We start from the raw sequence: 22712 nt of genomic DNA, 5'->3' as shown, positions 1-22712 counted from the left end.
TAGGTCAAAATGTTATCGTGTTGTAAATCAGCACCTCTCAGTATTTAATTCTAAACATTTGAAGTGAACAATGTCCTTTTCACCCATTAAAATAATCATCCCAGTAGTGGGGGACGCTGGAAGAAATGTGATTAGTAAAATAATTTTCTTTCAAACCGTTTCATGCATTATTATCAATATTATATTTCATTATTTCAAACATGATATTTGCTTAAATTTTCATTCAGTTTCTCTTTGCACTTCTGATATTCTAAACACATCTGTGCAACCTTCTTGTGGAGCTTTGATTCCTGCACTTGCCCTTCCTGCAGGCTTTCCTTTAGGTCTTTATCCTAGGAGCAGTTCTGACAATGCTATTTCATCCTACAGAAATTTAGAAAGGCACACCATATTATCCTAAGCATGTACTTACTGTATCATAATCATACCATACTGCATCAGGAATATAGGCTTGGATTACCTCCACACCCTGAAAGGCAAATGAAGAAAAAAAGGTTCATATTTGAAGGAAAGTTAAACTAATAAGCCAAATTCTAAAAATTGTCATAAAATTCACAATTCACAAGAAAATTTCATAAGAGAAGAATTAGATTCCCTAGAAAATTGATAAATAGAAGTGGGATTTAATAGTACAATTAATAAGATTTTCCATTTAAACTGTAATATAAATATGTGCTGAGTTTTGGACTTTCTTACTGGAAGCAGCAAATGAAGAGAAAAGTTATCAAATAGCTTATTAGGAGTCTTAGGACAGCCCTACCATTTATATTCTGAATCCATGAAAAATGAATCATCTAGGTTGTTATAAAGAGATATATTTCCACTGGAGACATAGCTATTTTAATGAACAATGGCCTCTCCAGTCTCTTTCAGACTACTGTTTACAGTTCTGGTCCAGACTCAGTTGGATGATAAGATAACTCACTGTATGCAATCTGGTGTCACAGCACCTCAAACACTGTCTCACAGGATATTCACAAGCATCTTTAAATCTTGAGTTTTGCTTTTTCTAAGCAGTTCAGATGATAGGACCAGAGCAAATTTACTAATTCATCTGGACAGTAGAATTTTTCTTTTCAACTTAAAAAAGCAGATGGACCATGACTTTGGGGGAAAATACACATTCAGTGAGTGTGAGAATCTGACTTTTAAGCTCAATAATAATATCTTCACATGACTGAATTGACTGAAAATTAGAAGGTAGTTTCTACGCACGTTAGGGAAAAAAGAATGACAGGAATACAGATTCAAGAAATTTTAGCTCTTGGGTATTTTGGTCTGAAAGTCCCTGTAAGAAAAGAACTAGAATAGTGACTCAAAGTGTCCCCATTCCCTTTAAACTCATTATGAGGTAGAGGTCAGGGCAGTGAAACATACCGAGTCAAGTACAGGTGTAATAAGTAGCCCGGGACCCCATAAGAACTGTTTATCAATATTCCATGTGGCTTCATCAGAATAGAATCTAGACAAATGGGAAAATTACACCATTAATTGTATTTACTAATTATATTATCATGAGTATTATGAATATTTCAAGTTACTGAGTATCTAGAATCACTATTGAAAAGTCATCACAACATCACCTTACATTCATCTGAGGAAATATGAATTTTAGAGGTATCTATTTATCATTAATTGGTGAGAATAATTCTATTAACATGTTGAGAATAATTTCATTAACTGCCTGTGACTAGAACTGCCTATTTTGTAGCAACTCTTAGAGTAATTGAAAATAATATATTAATGTATGCAGAAATTATAGATATTTTACATTATTTTTCTGATTACTTCAAAGCCATTTTTCATGAATTTCAAAAATGTCTATACATATTGCAATGTGAACTGTCTTTCAGAAATTGTGCATGTGTTTAGAAAGATCCTAATAGCATTCAACATGCCTGAATACTTTCTTCCTACTAAAAGTGGCATCAAGCCACTAGCAAACTCACTCATGCAGAACTGGTCGTACAACTGTGTCTCCTTGAGTATGAGCTCTGTAAAAGAGTGTATACAGGTAAGGCAGCAAAGTGTAGCGTATGTTCAAGTAATGCTTTGATGATTGCACTAAAACTGAATCAGCTCCAAACACAGCAGGATCTTGAGGCTGCAAATAAATAATAAATTACTGTTACTTTATTCGGAGGAAATTTGGAAAACCCTGTAAGTAGATATGCAGAAGCTAGGTCTTCTTTGCGCTACAGACCCTTCCTTCCCCACATGCATCTAATTAAGGGGGTTCTCCCAAGAGTCAGGGTGATGGATCACATAGCAGCAAGTACCCTTCATTATAGATATGACCAATGGGGATAAAACTTGATGTTAAATGAATGTAGACCTCAGTGCATATAATTAACCTTTATGAAGATAAACCTTTTGTAACTAGAATTTTTTAATGACAGATTAAGGTTGTACCGATTTTAAACTAGTCAACTATCGAATTATTAGTGATAATAATGGAAATGTGGGAGTATGTGAAATGTGGTAGTGTAACACAAAACTATATGTACAAAGATAATGTAGAACTTACTATGCGCAGTTCAGTATTGTGATTCCTGGAATATGGATAAAATGCTCCTACTTGCATCCATCGAGTGCAAAGTTCTTCCGTGGTGTCATCAAAAAACCCACAAATATCTGCTCCAATCTTAAAATACAAACAGAATATGTAGTAAGTACAGTACATACAGTACACCTCTAATCTCCACAAAAAAAAAATCAAGTAGTGGTTTTCAGAGATCAATGAGATTAATTATTTGATGAATTTATTAATTCATCATTAATTGCTAGCCTGAGTGATAGAGCCATTCAACACGTTTCTGCCTAAAAACCGTCATCTTTCAAATCTTTCATCCCTACTTAAAATTGCTATGTATTTTGCTTTGTTTCAATTCTCGAATTAATAAAATTCCTAAGACATCATCTGAAGCAGCTGTACGTAGGTAAATACCTACCTTTCAATAAAGTCAAACAGAGGTCTGCAAACACATTTATAGACCACCATCTACATGAACAGACTTTTTAAATTCGAGTACAGAAAATTAAGTTGACTTGCTAACATTGCTCATTGCTGTCCTTCTGCCAAATATTTACTAAAAATATTTATACTATTTACTAAAAATATTTTAAATATTTATAATATTTATTTGGTGCTAATATGCAGACACTAGCATTTTGGACCATTTTGGTCCAGAAATCAAAATATCAAATCATGAAAAGTAACATGGACATTTTATTAATAAATAGTTGTTACTACTGCATTTGAAGATGAATGAAAAATAGCAGAGGTAGAAGGTGGATTGAAACAAATAATATATTTGATAAGCATGTACCTACACAATCAAGATACGAAAATGGCCTAAAGCTAAAATCAATTATTCCTGTGAAGAAAACATTTAAATCAGACTCCTACAGGGATTCATTTACAGCTTAAAAGAGATTTATACAGATTGATATTTTTGATTAGATAATCAGATATCACAGATATAAGTGCACTTCTTCTGAGTTTGTTTTAAAAGAAAATGACAGATTACTGTTTCGTACATAAGGGATTCCAAAGAGGTTAAATTCCAGCATTCCAGGTATTGCCCATTTTAAATGATCCCATGATGCTGTATTATCTCCCAGCCAGTGTCCTGCATACTTTCCTGATCCTGCAAAAGTAGACCTTGAGAGAAGGAAACTTCGTTTTCCAGGAAAGAGAGAGTCAATGGCTCTGAAAATAGGGGAAAAAAAAGAAAAAAAAGAGAAAACTTAAAGAATATTTCTGTAAGTTTTGTCCATCAACTTTGGTTGTATTTGAACTCTCCAAATAATAAGGTCACAAAAATTCAGCACATCATTGTAGAATTAGAGATTTAGTTGATTGTGGAAAAACTGATTTTCAATCTTTTTTTTTTTTTTTGGTAAAGACATTAAGAAGCATTCCTTACTGTTTTGTTGATAAGGTCATAGAATACCCAAACAGGCTATGAACATCATACTGTTTCCCCCAGTTCTGCACTGCATCCATACAAACAGTCTTGGAAAACAGGAGTCCATCAACTATACCTTTGATAAAAGAACACAGATAACAGTTCTGAAATTCACTTTGATTCTGGCATTTTCATTCATTTATTTCATGTACATATATGATATTTAGGTCCACTTTTCCATTTAGCGTTTGTATTAACCTCAGTACTACAAGGCAAAAAAGTAAGCACTCAGCTGTATTGTATAATGTTCTAAAGGTTGCTGGTCTTATTTTTGCTTTAACTAAGGAGCTTTGAAGCTTTGAAGCTGTAGAGAGCCTTGAAGCTTTCCACATTTCATGGCAATCAATATATAAATGCATACACAAATAGCAAATAATTCACCCAACACTGCTAGAACTTGCATAAATGCAACTTTACTGATAGAATTTAGCAGACTGATGTAGAACTTGCTTTATTTTTGTTCAGAATATAGAATGATTAACTCATAAAATCTATCTATGTCTAAGTGAGATTCAATAGTAATTACAGGCTACCTTCAATGGAACATCTTCCATTAGATCTTTGCACAAATGAAGCTCTCTGGGATCTCTATCATGAGCATGGAAGCAAAGAGAATACTCCTTACTTTTTCCTTCAACTTAAATATAGAAATGGAAACACTGTGTAGTTTAAATCTGGTGCAGTAGGAAAAGTTTAAATTTAATTTGAACCCTACATCAATGTCTGAGGTCAGAGGAAATTACATTTTCTCTTATAAAGTTTGTCACTAAAATGATGCACCAAGTAATGACTGTAACTCAACATGATTTAACTTAATGCCCTCTAGATTTCTCATGCACACTTGTTCACCCACACAAAGAAGGTCTACATAACTGCATCCTAAATGTCTAAATTATTTAATCTGACAATGTACTGGCAATGATAACTCAAAATTATTACTTAATATAGAATTTGAATTCAATTTGAAGTTAGAAGAAAATTAATACTGTTACTAGGTTTAAGTGAGTCAACAACAAAATTCAGTACTGAATTGGGGAAAAAACATTTTGTTTTCCTCATGAATTATATAAGTGGCACCTTTCTCTTGGGTTTAGGTATACTTGCATTTGTTGCCAATAGTTGTGTTCAGAAACTATCCATAAAACTGGTGATAAAAATCTCTTAATACCACAAGGCACTTAGGGACATGGTTTAGCAGGCATGATGTTGATGGGTTTACGGTTGGACTCCATCATCTTGAAGGTCTTTTCCAAACATAAAGATTCTGTGATTATAGCTGATGGCATACTTAATTCAGAAATATTTTGATTTCTTGACTTCCCAGTTGAAGAAGATGGACTTACGAGGTGTAAAAGGAGGATAGTTTAAGTCATTCTGCTCACAACCATTGCTTGAACCATAAACAAAACTGGCTACTTCATTCATATCCTAAAGCAAACAAACAAACAAACAAAAAACATACAATATGCTAATGTTTCCTCAATTATGTTTTTCTAAGAAAATTCTTATGCTTTATTCCTCTTATTCTTTAGAGAATACTTAAGTGGAATTAGTTTATAATTAGGTATGATGGTATAACTGAGGTACTGAACCAGTTAAGTCTTGCTTTAATATGGGCCTAAATGCTGGATCAACTATATGAGTCTGAGTTGGGACACCTCAGATGACTGTTGGCTGTCTATGGATATGAAGATGTAAGACAGCCCCTTAAATGCCAGACATAGAGGATAATAGTTATCCTTCTTTAATATTACAGGTCTCCATTAACATTTCTGTCTAAAGAATTGAGGATGTCCTAAGCTAAGATGAAGTCCTAGACTGCAAGAAGGATGCAGTTCCTCCCACAGTGAGTAGCTGCCAAAAGGCGTTCAACTCTCTAGCTGTGCTGAGGAGGGATTGCGGCCTACCTCCTCTCTCTAGGCATATTTTTCTCTCCTTTCTGCCTTGTGACTCACCATCGCTAGAAGCCAGCACACCAAGGAAGCAGAGCTCAGAAAGCAGTGAACCATCCCCACAGGACCCCAGGGAATGATTAGGTGAAACATATCATAAACTACATATATGCAGTGGAGTTCATGGGACAGATGTCCAGCTAGTCCTTACAAGTGTGGCTTGATACAGGTTCCCTTTTTCTTTTCCTCAATGGAGTCAGCATCTACATTATGAAAATTACACCTATTTCCAGAAAAGAAACAAAAACCCAAAATAGCGGGAGGTGCCGCTCTGGTACTTGCCCCTGCTTACGAGCAGCTTCACACTGCTAAAGGGAATGTATTGACTACACAGCATATGATTTGAGAAAAAGGCAGGATAAGGAAATGAAAAAATGTGATTTTCTGCCAGAATATAGTGTGGAAGAAGTGTTTGTGGAAGAATTGTTTGAAAGCAGGAACTGAGAGGAAAACTAGGGCCTAACACAGCTCTGGCATTGCAGAGGCCTGCTTGGGGTGCTACACAGTTGCCACTTCCAGGATGGTTGGTATGCACGGACTCTGCTCCTCCACAGTTCCCTGGGCAGCACAACCTGCCCTCCTCGCAGCTGCAAAAGGGAGTAACGGAGGATGGAGCGGGGTGAAGGCTCCGCGGCCAAACTCTGTTGCACTCCCTGTGCTGGGCTGCTGATAAGCCGCACAGTGGCTGTCTAATGAGAGATATACGATAACATGTCCGGTGCTGAGCCAGCAAAAGTGGCAAATGATGAACTTTGCTTGAACTTTGCTCATTATAATGTGAAAACTGTACCTCCATCCCAAAAGTTACCCGCCTCCGAGGTACGACCACCCCTCACTGAGCATGCGCTCTAGATTTTCGGTTGACTGTACCTTTAAATGAAAGCGAGAAACTTTTTCACCAATCAATAACAATATTAAGTATGACTCTAGTCACTCAAGCTCCACCTGAATGTAAAGAAAAGTATAAAAGGTGAACTAAGGATGAAAAGTCTGGAGGGGAAGAAACCATCGTAACTCTTGGGTCAGTCAACAGGCTGAGCCCCCTTCCCTCCCCTCAGGTCAGGACGCTGCCTGAGGAGACTAAGAAGCGAGAGGGAAGAAACCATCGTAACTCCTGGGTCAGTCGACAGGCTGATCCCCCTTCCCTCCCCTCTCGCGCTGGGACGCTGCCTGAGGAGACTCGAGACTGAGAGCCCTCTCCCATCTTCTGGGGTGAGTGATGATTGCACATTTGTACATCAGAGCTAGCTAAAAACCCCACGCTCTAGTAGAGAATTTCCTGTACTGACATCCGAAACCTGCTTTGTAAATGTTGCATTTGAATAAATCATACTGTTTGTGAACTCGACTACTTGTTTGGGGGGAGGCGATCGGACCTACGGTCCACGGACTGTTTGTGAATCCGATACTGCCAGAGTCGAGCTTATAGTTGGTGACACTATTTGGGAACTCGATTCGCTCTTAGGAAGGCGATCGGACCTACGGTCCACGGACTGTTCGTGAATCCGATACTGCCAGGGTCGAGCTTATAGTGGATCACGCTATTTGGGAACTCGATTCGCTCCTAGGAAGGCGATCGGACCTACGGTCCACGGACTGTTCGTGAATCCGATACTGCCAGGGTCGAGCTTATAGTGGATCACACTATTTGGGAACTCGATTCGCTCCTAGGAAGGCGATCGGACCTACAGTCCACAGACTGTTTGTGAATCCGATACTTTTTTTGATATCTCCTTCCCCCCCCACCACCACTACCACTGCGGCTTTCAAACTGCAACATTTTCAACACAAAATTGGCGTAGTCGGCAGGATGTCGATAAAGGAATTCCTACGGAGACAGAAATGTGGTCCCTCAGAAGGTGGGGAAGATTGGGCCAGAGATAATTGGTCAGATCCTGAAAAGGTTTTGCAAAGAATGGAGGAATGCCATGCTAAGTTTAAGGACGGCAGAGGCAAGGGTGTTATTTGTGCTATTCTGGGCGGTTGCTTAATTCAGGCGCAGAAGGACTATAAAATATTTCAGAAATTGAAATTAGATTATCAAAGTAAGAATTCAGAAATTCAACATTTGCAGTATGAATTAGAGAAGGAAAAGAGACGTACCCAGTTACTGGAGCAGCGAATTGAAACAATGCTGATGCAGGCACCCCGACCCCCTAATATGCGGCAAATCAGAAAGTTAATTACTAACACTGAGCCTGAGGACTGGGACGGGGACATATGGGGAGATCCAGATAAAGAGATACAAGAAGAATCCTCAGAATTAGTGGCTGTTCGGCCGCTGATAAAGACCGAAACATCTGAAGGTCCCCGAGGTCGGAATCCCCGCACCACAGTTCGGACTACTCCTTATTCAGGTTCAGAATTAGGAGAACTGCAGACTAAATTTTCAAGAAAGCCTGGGGAAACCGAAACTGAATACTTGTGGAGAGTTTCCCTTTCAGGTGGCGACAGAATATTGTTAGACAGAGAAGAATCTTTAGGCTTCTGGGGACCAGGAGTGTTTCTAGATGAGGGGTTCCCAGATGATAATCGATCTATTACTGCTCGAGTTGCTTACTGGGCAGGGGGAATAGACCCCAGAGAAAGAGACGAGCCACTAATAATCAAAGTTAGGGGGCTGTCTGGCTTATCAGAGGCAATGCAGAAAGCTGCTTGTATTCAGGCAATGTATGACCGAGGACGCTTTGATGTTCCGTTAATGGCTCCGGTAGACCCAGTCCACCTAAGGCCCCTTATTAAGGGTCTGCCTGACACAGCAAAGATATATATGCAAAATTTAAAGGAAAGGGTCATACGGGCTCAACAGCATAATGATCAGAACCTTCACACCCCCCCTGCACACGTCCCTACTTGGGCAGAGCTGTTACATGACATGGTGAGTTATGGACGAGAGATGGCATGGTCAGACCCTGAGCCTCTATCAGAACAGTCAGGGAGAGCTAGGAAGGTATTTCACACAAGAAAATTGGAGGGTCGACCATACCCAAAACATGAACTGGAACCCTTTCAGGGTCTGCCAGCATCAGTAAATCAAATTAACAGCACTCTGCGCAATGATTTATGGCGACAAGCATTAGCTTTAGGAGTGCCCCGCGCTATGCTGCAGGGGCAATCCACTAGCTGCATCAGAAAATTGGTTGAAATCCTGGAACGCAGAGCGACTGAATCTCCTCCTCCAAGCAGACAAGACAAGAACTCCCCCTCTCCCCCCGCCTCTGACAGAACAAACAATCCCTTTGCGCCTCTAAGTGAAGAGTTCAGGAGATCAAAAAAACTAAGCAATGTGGATTGGGATTCGGGCCGCCCAACCCGCATGATACATATTTTTCAATGGTCCAAAAACAAAGAACCCTATATATCAATTCCTGTTGGTCCAAAAAAACTTAGTCTAGAATTTTTGATTGATACTGGAGCACAGATTAGTGTTCTGAACAAGTTGCAAGCAGAATCATTAGGAATTAAACCCTCTCAAAAATTTATTGTGCTTAGTGGAGTAACAGGTGCTAAAGAAAAATGCCCACTTGCTAGGACCCAATTATGGTTGCCTGGGGAAAAGAGGATGACAGCTGTGGATGTGGTACTAAGTTCACACCCTGGGAACATTCTAGGATACGATGTACTTAGAGGAAAACGATGGTACCTGCCTAATGGTAGTGTTTGGAATTTTGGAGGAAACGAGCAGGAAAGCATAACGGTAAGAGTGCTGGAAGTAACCCATGCCCTGCCCCCATCTCATGTGACCAATGTTCCCCAGTACCCTTTGCCTGCAGCTGCAAAGAAGGGAATAACTGAAGTAATTGTGGACTTAGAAAAGCGAGGCATAATTGGCCGAACCCATTCTCCATATAACTCCCCGGTGTGGCCTGTCAAGAAGCCAGATGGCAAGTGGAGAATGACAATTGATTACCGAAAACTTAATCATAACACCGGCCCACTAACAGCGGCAGTCCCTAGCATAGCTGAGATTGTCATGGCTATACGATCAGCTGCACACCCCTGGATGGCCACCCTAGATATCAAAGATATGTTCTTTATGGTACCCTTAGAAGATAAAGATAAGCCACAGTTTGCATTTACATGGGATGGTGTACAATACACCTTTAATCGATTGCCACAGGGATATAAACACTCACCCACTATTGCACATAATGCGCTCGCAAAGCTTCTAGCCACAGTAAAGAAACCCCCTGAAATATGCATTTATCAATATATAGATGATATACTAATAGGTGGAAACAACAAAGAATGTGTACGAGAAACTGCTCAAACTGTTTGGCAACTATTAACAGACCATGACATGGAGGTACCACCATCCAAATGTCAAGGTCCAGCACAAGAAGTTAAATTCCTGGGGGCTTTGTGGGTATCAGGAGCTGTAGCTGTGCCCGACGATACATTAACAGAGATCGAAAAGGGACGCCTACCCCAAAACAAGAAGGAACTACAACAACTAATGGGAACACTAGGATATTGGAGAAAACATGTTCCTGGGTTCTCTGTAATTGCCCGACCTCTGTATGATTTGCTGAGAAAGAACAAACCGTGGGATTGGACTCCGATCCATGCAGAAGCTGTTAAAACCCTAAAGGATGAATTAGTTATCAATCAGAGGTTAGGCCCCCTAAATCCAGTGGACCCTTTTCGGGCTGAATGGGGTTTCTCTGAACATGCCTCCTATTGCGGCATCTTTCAAAAAGGAGCTTCAGGTCCTTCGCGACCCCTGCTTTTCTCGTCTACCTCCTTTAAAGAGACAGAGCAGCGTTATTCTGAGTGGGAAAAGGGACTTCTCTCCTTAGTTCGTGCAGTGAAAGAGGCAGAAAAACTACGAACCTCACAGGATATCATCGTTCAGGGGCCTTTTCCATTGTTAAGCCCTATCCTTAAAGGCGCCCCCCCTCCTGAAGGTGTCGCACAGAAGGGAACGATCCGCAAATGGTATGCTTATCTAGAAGGAATAAGCCACTTGCTAGCACTAAAAGAAGGACCAACTAAGACCTCCAAATTACAACAGCCAGTAAGCTCAGACATTACAACATTATGTCTTCCTTATAAGCCTTCACCTATTAAGGTAGCTCCAGAATTCACTGTATCCTCTAAAAAGGATGGAGTGTGGTTTACTGATGCCTCTGCCCGAAGAACAAGCACGGGGTGGAATTATAAGGCAGCAGCCCTGGAAATAAGCTCAGGACGGTCAGTAACTGAGGAGGGTGACGGTAGCGCCCAGGTCGGGGAACTCCGAGCCCTGCTGTTAGCTGTGGAAAATGGAGCTGAGGTAATTTATACTGATTCCTATGCCACATTTAAGGGAGCAACAGAATGGATATGTCAATGGGAAGCAAATAATTGGGAGGTAAATCATGTACCAGTGTGGAGGACAAGTGACTGGCAGAGACTTTTGGAAGTAAGCAGACACCGACCTTTAGAAATAGGATGGGTAAAGGCACATGCAAAAACTAGTGCACCCGCAACTAAGTGGAATGAGGAAGTCGATAGGTTAGCGCAAGTGCAAATAGTAGCTGCTGAAGGAGATGAGTGGCAAAGGCTAATCGAATGGTTGCATGTAAAAAGGGGACATTCGGGGAAAAATGACCTATATCACGAATGTGTGGCACGGGGATGGCCTGTGTCAGTAGCATTAGTTAGTGAAATCATATCAGCTTGCCCTCAATGCCAACTCCGACTGAAAATGAATCATCCTAATCAAGCTCCCCCTCAGCACATTCAAAGAAACAAAGTCTTATGGAGCACCTGGCAAATCGATTATGTAGGACCATTAAGACCTGCTCGTGGTCGAAAATACATCCTGGTAGGCGTGGAAGTAGTATCCAGACTAACCATGGCCACAGCAGTAAGTGCAGCCACTGGTGAGAATACTGTGAAAATCCTGCAGGACTGGTTTAGTAGCCTCCCAGCACCAGAGTGCCTACAAAGTGATAATGGCAGTCACTTCACTGCTACTATAGTGCAAGATTGGGCAAAACAAGAAGGAATAAAATGGGTGTTTCACACTCCCTATTATCCCCAAGCTAATGGTATAGTGGAAAGAGTCAATGGCATGATTAAGAAACATGCAAAAGTGTCACAGCCTAACTGGGATCTGCGGCTATCCCAAGCAGTCTAACTATGTGCCTGGGAAGCCACTGATGCTAGTAGGAAGACACACCGCATAAGCAGTCGGTGGATCATTCCCGACTTCTGACCAAATATAATTGCTTGTTTATGCTTGCAAAATCAATAACAATCCAATTTATGCCGGTCAAGGCAGAGACCGAGCATTCTTCCTTTTCTTTTCCAGGATGTGAAAAACCCGGAATGCTGGACAATTGTACCTGGAACCAAGGACTCTCCTATCTTGAGTATCCATCAGGATTGTTAGTTTCATGCATAGTGTTGTTTTGATATTTGTAAATCAGATATTTGTAATAGGGTTATAGAGCTGTAGTTAGGATTAGCAAATATGATATTTCCAACTTGCGTTGGGAAGATATGCTTTGGCTTGGTATGTTTAGTGCACTGGAATCAAGGAGATACTCATAGTGACAACGCACAAACCTTATCCGCCCCTGACTCTGCCACCCATGGTTTGAAGGATAACTTAGCCCTAAACTTTAATAAAGGGGTTTGCAACTGCTCTCAATGAATCTAGTATTACCGCTTGCTTGCCTCTACCCAAATCTGTAGTACCATTTGGCCCAGGATTTTCTTTTGGCTCAGTATCAAACAAGCCAGCATTGTGGTATTGCCAAAATGTGATAAATTGCTCCAATTGGGAACAACACGATTGGGTGAGACACTATTGGCCAGTTTACATTTCCCTAAAAATGGGCTGTCTGTGCCATAATCACAGCATAAAATATAAATCAGTAAGTGAAGACTTTGTGCTTCGTAATGATTGCCATATAGCTTCTGGTGACGCTCCGGCTGGTTTGATCTGGGCCTGCAGTGATGGCAATATGTACACCACCTTATGGGCTGGATTACCTGAACGCCAGTGTATCTTGGGCCTCCCAACATTGTGCCCCATGTGGAGCAGGGCTCCTCTCTGACCCCACTGAATGGCTCAAGCAAAACCAGTAAAAATAGAACTGTCAGGACATGTAGAGGGATGGCAGGACTGAGAAGAAACCAGAGTCTTCCCATCATGACCTGGGTCCTGGGAGCTCCAGTTTGCACACAGTAAATAATAAAGGAGGGCTAAATATTTAGCATAGGTATGGTTAGATGTGTTACAGAATGTTGGAGAAGGTATGTGCATGTTAAAAGATGTTTGGGGAGGAGATGTATTGGCATCAAAGAGAAAAAAAAAAAAAAGGGCTCTGTGGAACATAAGAAAGAAGAAACCAAAGTTTAGTTTTCAGGCTCTTCCCAGGATCTGTCTTAGATGGAAGGACTTTTTTTTTTGGATTTGGTCTTGCAAATGTGATTATGGTTAAGTAAGCTAGCCTATCAAGTAGAAAAATTAGCTAATGCCACTGATTCTAGTCAATCGTCAATTACAAGCCACATCAAAAAACAAGACTCTTCAGAACCGGATGGCACTGGACTTGATGCTGTTACACCAAAATGGACTTTATGGCTACCTAAACCTCTCCAGTACTGACTGCACCGCTTATACCCCTTCACAGGTGGATGACCCAATTGATGTCCCAAGTACTAAGACTCTAATTTGAGACTAAATTTCAATATACAATGGTAACTGGAGTCACGGGGTGGATACAAAGTTTGTTATAAGCATTACTTACTATTGTAACTGCAATATTTTCTGTATATATATATATTTGTAGAACTAGACTCCCTGGCTTTTCTGTAACTTCCCCCATCTAATGTACCAATGTGCAATCACTCGCTTAACTGCATCATGTTTAGGGCATGTAATATTAACACCTAAACAACTTCATGTGAAGCTTGAGTGACTATAGTCACGGGGTGGATAGTGTGGAAGAAGTGTTTGTGGAAGAATTGTTTGAAAGCAGGAACTGAGAGGAAAACTAGGGCCTAACACAGCTCTGGCATTGCAGAGGCCTGCTTGGGGTGCTACACAGTTGCCACTTCCAGGATGGTTGGTATGCACGGACTCTGCTCCTCCACAGTTCCCTGGGCAGCACAACCTGCCCTCCTCGCAGCTGCAAAAGGGAGTAACGGAGGATGGAGCGGGGTGAAGGCTCCGCGGCCAAACTCTGTTGCACTCCCTGTGCTGGGCTGCTGATAAGCCGCACAGTGGCTGTCTAATGAGAGATATACGATAACATGTCCGGTGCTGAGCCAGCAAAAGTGGCAAATGATGAACTTTGCTTGAACTTTGCTCATTATAATGTGAAAACTGTACCTCCATCCCAAAAGTTACCCGCCTCCGAGGTACGACCACCCCTCACTGAGCATGCGCTCTAGATTTTCGGTTGACTGTACCTTTAAATGAAAGCGAGAAACTTTTTCACCAATCAATAACAATATTAAGTATGACTCTAGTCACTCAAGCTCCACCTGAATGTAAAGAAAAGTATAAAAGGTGAACTAAGGATGAAAAGTCTGGAGGGGAAGAAACCATCGTAACTCTTGGGTCAGTCAACAGGCTGAGCCCCCTTCCCTCCCCTCAGGTCAGGACGCTGCCTGAGGAGACTAAGAAGCGAGAGGGAAGAAACCATCGTAACTCCTGGGTCAGTCGACAGGCTGATCCCCCTTCCCTCCCCTCTCGCGCTGGGACGCTGCCTGAGGAGACTCGAGACTGAGAGCCCTCTCCCATCTTCTGGGGTGAGTGATGATTGCACATTTGTACATCAGAGCTAGCTAAAAACCCCACGCTCTAGTAGAGAATTTCCTGTACTGACATCCGAAACCTGCTTTGTAAATGTTGCATTTGAATAAATCATACTGTTTGTGAACTCGACTACTTGTTTGGGGGGAGGCGATCGGACCTACGGTCCACGGACTGTTTGTGAATCCGATACTGCCAGAGTCGAGCTTATAGTTGGTGACACTATTTGGGAACTCGATTCGCTCTTAGGAAGGCGATCGGACCTACGGTCCACGGACTGTTCGTGAATCCGATACTGCCAGGGTCGAGCTTATAGTGGATCACGCTATTTGGGAACTCGATTCGCTCCTAGGAAGGCGATCGGACCTACGGTCCACGGACTGTTCGTGAATCCGATACTGCCAGGGTCGAGCTTATAGTGGATCACACTATTTGGGAACTCGATTCGCTCCTAGGAAGGCGATCGGACCTACAGTCCACAGACTGTTTGTGAATCCGATACTTTTTTTGATATCTCCTTCCCCCCCCACCACCACTACCACTGCGGCTTTCAAACTGCAACATTTTCAACACATATACAATGTGACTCTTAAAAATTTCTTTTAAAACATTTTTGAGCTAATGCAAAACATGTATATTTTCCTTGCCAGATCTGCAAGTTCATTTCTAGCTGAACCCCTAAATGTACTGAAAGAAAAGCACACGTGGAAGAAGACAATAATTTTGAAATAGAGCTGTGTTAGTCTTGTGACCAATTTATTCACATTTTTATATCTCAGAAATATATCTGTATCATTTATACTTGATATCCTGACCTGAAGGAACCACAGAGCTTACAAAACAAGCAACAAAAGTATAATTAATCACACAACAGCTAAAGGAAGTGTTCTGCTGTGCAGACTAAAAATGTATTTAAGACAGTTATGGCTTTTTAAAAATGCATGTCAAAATATTCAGATTTGTATTTTATCTTCCAAGATGGATTTATTTTTAAGTAAAACAGAGACAGAATGTTTTATGGAATAAAACAGGGATAGAGGAGTAAAACAAGGTAAAAACAGCGCGTTATAGAAACATGCTTAGAACCTTTAAGGAGCGTAAGTAAAGACAGACATTTCCAAAGCATGTTTACTTTCTGTATCCTCATCTAAGCATCTAAATGTACTCTCAACTTATTTTAGGGTTATTAAGTATCTATAAATATTTCTGGGGAGAAAATGGGTTTTAGCTGCTCTGTATCTTCATAAAAGAAATTACCATCCTGCTCAGGTGTTTACATGGGGTTTAAGAAGCTTAAGAACAGATGTGCCTCAGGTATCTATATCTGGAATGCTTTACTACAACATAGTTCTGTAAAAGATTGATCTGGGAGAATCAATATGCCCCTTCATCTTACTTAAATTCTATGAATTATGCCCACAAAGAATTGTGCTAGACTCAATCATTTGATAGAAGGTAGTATTTATGGAACCTGACTTCCAAATCCTAACTTGGAATGCTAACTGGGCTAATTTGAAACTCCATGAGCTACTTGCAAAATAGAAGTACAGACTATATTCATTTTAATCCTTCAGTACCTGTTCAGGATACATTTACTTAGTATACTTGTCAGGTTGTCATTCTGGCTGTAGGACCATGCTATTATTTGCCTTTATCGATGTTCATCTGCTGAAGCATTTTAGATGTCAGTGAACATCCACAAACAGTTCACTCCTATTTAAATGTCAAGGTTAATGATTCAAAATCAAATTTCAAATAAAATATCAAAATTATATGACAGAATCACAAAATCACGGAACAGCTAAAGTTGGAAGGGACCTCTGGAGATCACCTAGTCCAAAACCCACACACAAACAGGGCCATCGGCAGCACACTGCACAGGATCACATCCAGGTGGGTTTTGAATATCTGCAGAGAAGGAGACTCCACAATCTCTGGGAAACCTGCTCCAGTGCTCTGTCACCCTGACAGTGAAGAAGTTTTTACTCATTTTCAGATGGAACTCCCCGTGTTTCAGTCTGTGCCTGTGCCACAAGGGCACACTGCTGGCTCATGGGTTATTGCCTTTCTTCCATTTCTCAGGCATCTCTTCTGTTCTCCATGACTTTTCAAAGATGATAGGGAGTGGCCTAGCAATAACATCTGCCAGCTCCCTAAGCACTCACAGGTGCATCCCACTGGGGCACATGGACTTGTGGGTGTCTAGTTTGCCTAAATGATCTCTAACCCAGTCCTCCTTGAATAAGGAAAAGATTGCCCTTCTCCAGACCTTCTACTGCATCCAGGGTCTGGGCTTCCTGAGGACTGGCTTTAGCAGGAAAAAGACTGAAGCAAATAACGCATTCAGTACTTTTGCCTTCTCCGTATTCTCATCACCAGGAACTCCACCCCATTTGGCAGCAGGTCCACATTTTCACTAGTCTTTTGCTACTGATGTATTTGAGGAAGCCCTTCTTGTTATCTTTGACATCCCTTGCCAGGTTTAATTCCAAATAAGCCTTAGCCATCCTTGTCATATCCCAGAATATTCTGACAACATTCTTTTATTCCTACCAAGTTCTCTGTCCCTTTTTTTCATATTCTGCGTACTTCCTTCTTTTGTTTGAATTCTACCAGGACCATCTTGCTCATACATGCAGATCTTCTGCTCCCTTTGCCTGACTTCTTACTCGTTGGGACGCACTGATCTCGAGCTTGGAGAAAGTGGTAGTTGATTATTAACCAGCTCTCGTGGACTCCCCTTCCTTCTAGGGCATAGTCCATAAGATTCCTCCAAGGAGGATCTTGAAGAAGTCAAAATTTGCTCTCCTGAAGTCCAGGGCTGCAATTCTACTTATTGCCCTGCTTCTTCCTTGCAGGATACTGAACTTTATGATCTCATAGTCACTGAAGCCAAGGCTATCCCCAACCTTCTCATCTCCAATCAGCCCTTGTTTGTTTGTTACTACAGGGTCCAGCAGCAAATCTCTCCTGGTTGGCTCTTCTACCACCTGTGTCAAAAAATTATCATCAGTGCTCTGCAAGAACTTCCTGGACTTTTTGTGCCTAGCTGTGTTGTCTTTCCAGCAGATATCAGGGTAGCTGAAGTCCACCATGGAAATGAAGGCCTGTCATCATGAGGCTGCTTCCAGCTATCTGCCGGAGGCCTCATCAGATCTGGTGGCCTGTAGCAAACACCCACAATAGGATTAAAGAGCATGTTAATTTGGATCATGCTTACTCATAAGCTTTCAATTTGCCCTTTGTTCACTCTTTTGCAGAGCTCAAGACATTCCAATTGCTCTCTCACATGTAAAGCAGCTCTACCACCTCTGCTTCCTGGTTTGTCTTTCCTAAAGAAGAAAGTCATGCAAGCTATCCCATCACGTCTCTGGAATTGCAATGAGATCATGACCCTGTGACCACATACACATCTCTGTTTCCTCCTGATTATTCCCCAGGCTGTGTGCACGGTTGTACAGGCATTTCAGGGAGGTAATCGAGCATGTCAGTTTCTCGGGAAGAGAGGGTACAAGAGGACCCTCTATAGTCATGTCCCGTATGAACTTCCCCGGCTGCATGCGCCCGCTGGAGGCATACTGACTTGAGCTGCATTTTGCTGACTTCCCTGTCTCTTTAACTCTCCCATTCCTCAAAGTCCAAATATAAAATTATGGCTGTAGTTTTTATTCATAACTACAATACTGTCTGCAATGTACTTATTTTCAATTTGTTAAGACAATGGAACAAAGAATATTAATTGTGAGGTTTAATGTTTCTGTAAGAACCTACTGCCTTTTAAAAACTGCTCTGTCTCTGGAGAGCCCAGGTGTGGATAAATGGATCTTCTCTTTTAAATAGTGATTTGACTCTTCTTACCATTATTTTCCCATATCACAGATTTATAGGCAACAGGTAAGACTGAGGGCACAATAAGAATAATAATTATAAGCTGTTGAACTACTTGCTCAGAAACAGGACAGTGATGTACAAAATAATTGAAGAAAAAATAAGAATATCCTTTTAAATATCAAAAAGACTGTTTTGGAGGATATGCAGATGGTAGAACTTCAATTGTGTTGGAGAACTATAGCTTTGATATTGGCCCTCTTTCGGATTACTGGTCCACAATTTTACATGCTGTCCTTCTGGATATTTATATCACAGTCATTCGTTAGATAAATCAGGTTTCTTCACATACCCATGTAGAGTAGGGTCAAATGCACTGGATAAATGCCACTTTTAACAAAAGGCAAAATAACTTTGATACCAGAAAGGCAAGGATTCCATGCAGTGTGTTTAGCGTCATGGAAAAGACAAACGTCACGTTGATTTTCAAGTTGTTACTAATAAACACCTGAAGAGATTCTTGATTCAAATTCAGTGCATATTTAAACAAAACATCTTCCATAAACCTTACTTGTCAATTACCTATATTTGCAAAACATGAAACTTTTGAAGTACTTACAATCCAGATCCCATCATATGGCACTTGATCAAAAAATATTTTGCATTCTTCTACCCACCAACTGGTGCAGTCTGGATTGGTGAAATCTGGGAATACAGTTCTTCCTGGCCACACCTTTAACATTCAAAGGAAAATAAGTGATTAAAATGTTAAATACATCCTAGAAAGATTTAAATGCTCATATTCAGATTTATTTGAATTATTCTTTTGGATAAAAGTTGTTAATGTCTTCTGAATTTTCAATTTGGAAATCAATATTAGGTCAAAACTATTTTCAGTTATACAAGTCTCAGTGAGAAGCTTAATTTGTAAAGTATTGTAATGATATTTTGAAAAGCGCAAAGTAGGAATTGGCTCTCCAATCACAACTGAAAATCAACAGAAGTTGACTGCCAAAGTATCTCAAGAATCTTCAGAATATCTGTTTTCCTTTTTACCTAATGTAAAAAATTGCTAAAATACAAGAAATACTGAAACATATCATATTAGAATATTTGAACATATCTTATTCCTGACCAGAATTAATTGACAACATGTAGTGCCAACAGATTGAACCAACTTCATAAACATTCAATTACCTCTCCAACTAGTTGTGTTACTCCATCTGATTCATTTATCCAAACTTTTTTGCTTTCTCCTCTGACATAGGTTTCATAGGGAGTACCATCAAGAAGACTCTCGATGCTAATAGCAGGATCCTACAAATGAGAAAAAATAGAGAGAGAGGAAAAGGGGAGAGAGGAAGGATAGAGGGTGCAGGGAGAGATGGAGGAACTCTGCCAATTATTATGGAACATGAGATAGGCATTACATGTAATAATTACACAGATATATGTTAATCATAATACCAAATGATTTACCTGATATAATTTAAAATGGAAACAAGAAAGAAATAGCTAGATGCTTACCAATATGATAATATATTTTAGCCCGTAGTCATTCAGGTAATCTCTAAAACCAGGGAGATCTTTAAAGTTCACTTTGTCATAAGTAAAATCTTTTTTGGCTTCCATATAGTCAATATCTGTGTACTGAACATCCTGAAAGACAATGACATTATATGAGAGCTCAAGTAGTAAATGGAGAACTCAACAAATATAAATTTGAAAGGAGAGAAAACAAGAACAGCCACCTTGGCAGCTCAAGCCAGAACAATGCTAAGAGATGATGGAAAATACAAAGTGTTGTTTTGTAACTCTATCAGAAAAATGAAACAAAACAGCTCCTGAGACTCTCCTAACTTTCTACAGATTCTGAGAGCATAAACAAATTTACCTGCAGAGGCATGTTTCGATCTCAGTGATTCACAGGATCAGGTTAATGCTAGCCTAAAGAAATGTGTATAATGTGGATTGCAATTCCTCAGCACTAAATATTTTGCTCTATGGACCTGTTTTTACTAGTCAGCATTTTTTGCTAATGCAGGCAAATCCTCAGTTGTCAATCTTGCTTTAGATAAATGTTGTAAAATTTAAATAAAGGTGAGCAGATAAGTACAACTATTCTTTAAGAAACAAAATAATCACCCATTTTATATGTGGTGATTAGATAGAGTGGATGAGTTTACACAAAGTCCAATGTTTCTACTCATTCCCAAAAAGTTCGCAGTCATGTCTAATTGAAGTTAAATTTGAAAAAAAGTAAATATTCCCTACATTAAATAATTTCTTCCAGGTCTAACCTAACTCAGCATTTGTTCTCATTTTAGTTCTAGCAACTGCCATCCCATTAATTGCAATGCATATCTTTTGTGCCTATATAAGGTGCATTTGACCTATTGATGCCATTAATATTATTTAAATAAAGCTGACATTTTTCTAAATACTTCTAGACATGCTGATTTCTTTATAATAGCTTGATTTCCAGACTGGTACTCTTAAAGCCAAACCTTTCTTCTAAAGGTCTAACTTAAAATTAGGAAATTCTATAGAGTGTTATTTGCAGAGCAGAATTTTAGGTACTGACTTCATTTCAAAACTGGGAGGCTCCTGCCTAAGTCTCTTCATGTAACTGTTGGAGAGAATCTACTTTGAAAAGCAGTTCAGAGCCCGCAAGCTGGGTTCGTGTCTTGAACCTTCTCTTTGGAAAGCTTGGCAACCCAACTGTGAACACTGCTTCTTTCTGGAAGATCTGCTTATGACTCTAAATAGCTACTGTTCCCATAAACATAAAAATAGTATGGGATCCCAGATCTCCCTAGTAGGAAATATAACTGATTTCTTCAGATATCATTTCCTTCTCCCCAGTTCTTTTCAGCCCCTTTAAAAGATGCAAATTTCTGTGATTTTTAGACAATAGATCAAATTAATGTGACACATAATTTTAAGCTCTAATTGGAATTCACCTTTTCCTACCAGTTAAGAAGTAAATTGTGATTCTATACTCGCCTTTTCCACAACACAAGCGAAATACAATTTAGGTGATTAGGTAGCAGATTAGAAAATAATAATTAGAAAATAAATGCATATAGTTAAAAACTGCAACCGAATTGCCAATTACTTAAACAGAATTGTTACAAAAAGTGAGCAAATGACATTAATTCATTCCTCATTTTATATAGATACCTATCTAACCAATAAAAACTTCTGTAGCTAAAAAGAAAAACCCTCAACCTCTCACATTCTGAAAAATTGCCTGTCAGTCAAAATTATAAAGAAGTTAACATCAGAAGTCTATATAGACTGTTTTATCAGCAGCTTATACTAGCTTGAACCAACTTAAAATGAACCAGCTAGTGTAAACAAAATTACAATGTTATGATAATTTCTCCTTGGTGGCTCTGCCTTCATTATCAAAACCTTTACTTACATAAGGTAGTCCAATTGCTCTGTTTCTCTTTACAACAGCTTTCACTTCATCAAGAGATCCATAATCATAGCGACTAAGCTGAAATCCAAGACTCCAATAGACAGGCAATGTTGGCAATCCTACTAGCTGAAAGTTAACATAAAGAAATAAACAAACAAACAAACAAAATCAAGCGCATTTTCAGTTGAATGTATCAAAGACTCCCTGAATTTGTATTCCTCAGAACTAATATTAAACTTAAATATGGAAAACGAGGTTTTATGTAATCACCTACATTTACAAAATTTTTCTGCACAGCTTTTTCCAGAAAGAAAATTGTTCTAAAAATTACATATTTTTGCTACCCATTATGTTAAACTGCTACCTCATTTTATTTTCTGACTTTGTGCTCACTTATTTACTGTCTTATACAAGAATGTAAGCTCTTCTTTTAAATAATCTTCTGTTGTTATATATTTATAAAGTACCCACTATACTGACCCTGATTCATGATGAGAGCATTATCAATACCAATTATCCGAGCAGCAGCGCTAAATTATCAAGGACAGATAAAGTGAACAAAGACTACAGAATGAAAGAAAAGCAAATATAACTATGAAGATAAGCACAAGGAATGTCATAGCTAGAGTGGACTCAAATTGCCCTCATCAGGGAAGGACAGCTGAAATGGTTATATACTTAAGAAGGATCTGCCCTGCCCACCATAAAAAATGACTTCATTGGTAATGAAACCAATTTTTCTTTCAGACTCAGAAAGGGAAAAAAAAAATCCCACAAAT

The 22712-nt window shown here is 39.7% G+C and overlaps 1 protein-coding gene across 2 annotated transcripts in view; it reads right to left on the bottom strand.

Moving 5' to 3' along the window:
• The window catches only part of LOC104564677 (maltase-glucoamylase), a 63961-nt gene that overhangs the window by 27513 nt on the left and 13736 nt on the right, over positions 1 to 22712 (bottom strand). For both annotated transcript variants that reach the window (XM_088522668.1, XM_088522667.1), the window contains exons 9-19: positions 21934 to 22059; positions 20034 to 20165; positions 19704 to 19823; positions 19126 to 19239; positions 5315 to 5399; positions 3930 to 4047; positions 3541 to 3712; positions 2528 to 2644; positions 1950 to 2104; positions 1378 to 1462; positions 413 to 469 (exon numbers count right to left, since the gene is read on the bottom strand). In XM_088522668.1, the coding sequence (XP_088378794.1) occupies positions 413 to 469; positions 1378 to 1462; positions 1950 to 2104; positions 2528 to 2644; positions 3541 to 3712; positions 3930 to 4047; positions 5315 to 5399; positions 19126 to 19239; positions 19704 to 19823; positions 20034 to 20165; positions 21934 to 22059 (1281 nt within the window). The remainder of the gene's footprint in view (positions 1 to 412; positions 470 to 1377; positions 1463 to 1949; positions 2105 to 2527; positions 2645 to 3540; positions 3713 to 3929; positions 4048 to 5314; positions 5400 to 19125; positions 19240 to 19703; positions 19824 to 20033; positions 20166 to 21933; positions 22060 to 22712) is intronic.

Source organism: Tinamus guttatus, unplaced genomic scaffold, assembly GCF_059628265.1.
Source record: "Tinamus guttatus ecotype Peru unplaced genomic scaffold, ASM5962826v1 Tinamus_guttatus_pri_ptg000155l, whole genome shotgun sequence".
Taxonomy (NCBI): Eukaryota; Metazoa; Chordata; class Aves; order Tinamiformes; family Tinamidae; genus Tinamus; species Tinamus guttatus.
The sequence above is the reverse complement of the archived record's forward strand: the minus strand, read 5'-3'. Positions and strand labels throughout refer to the sequence as shown.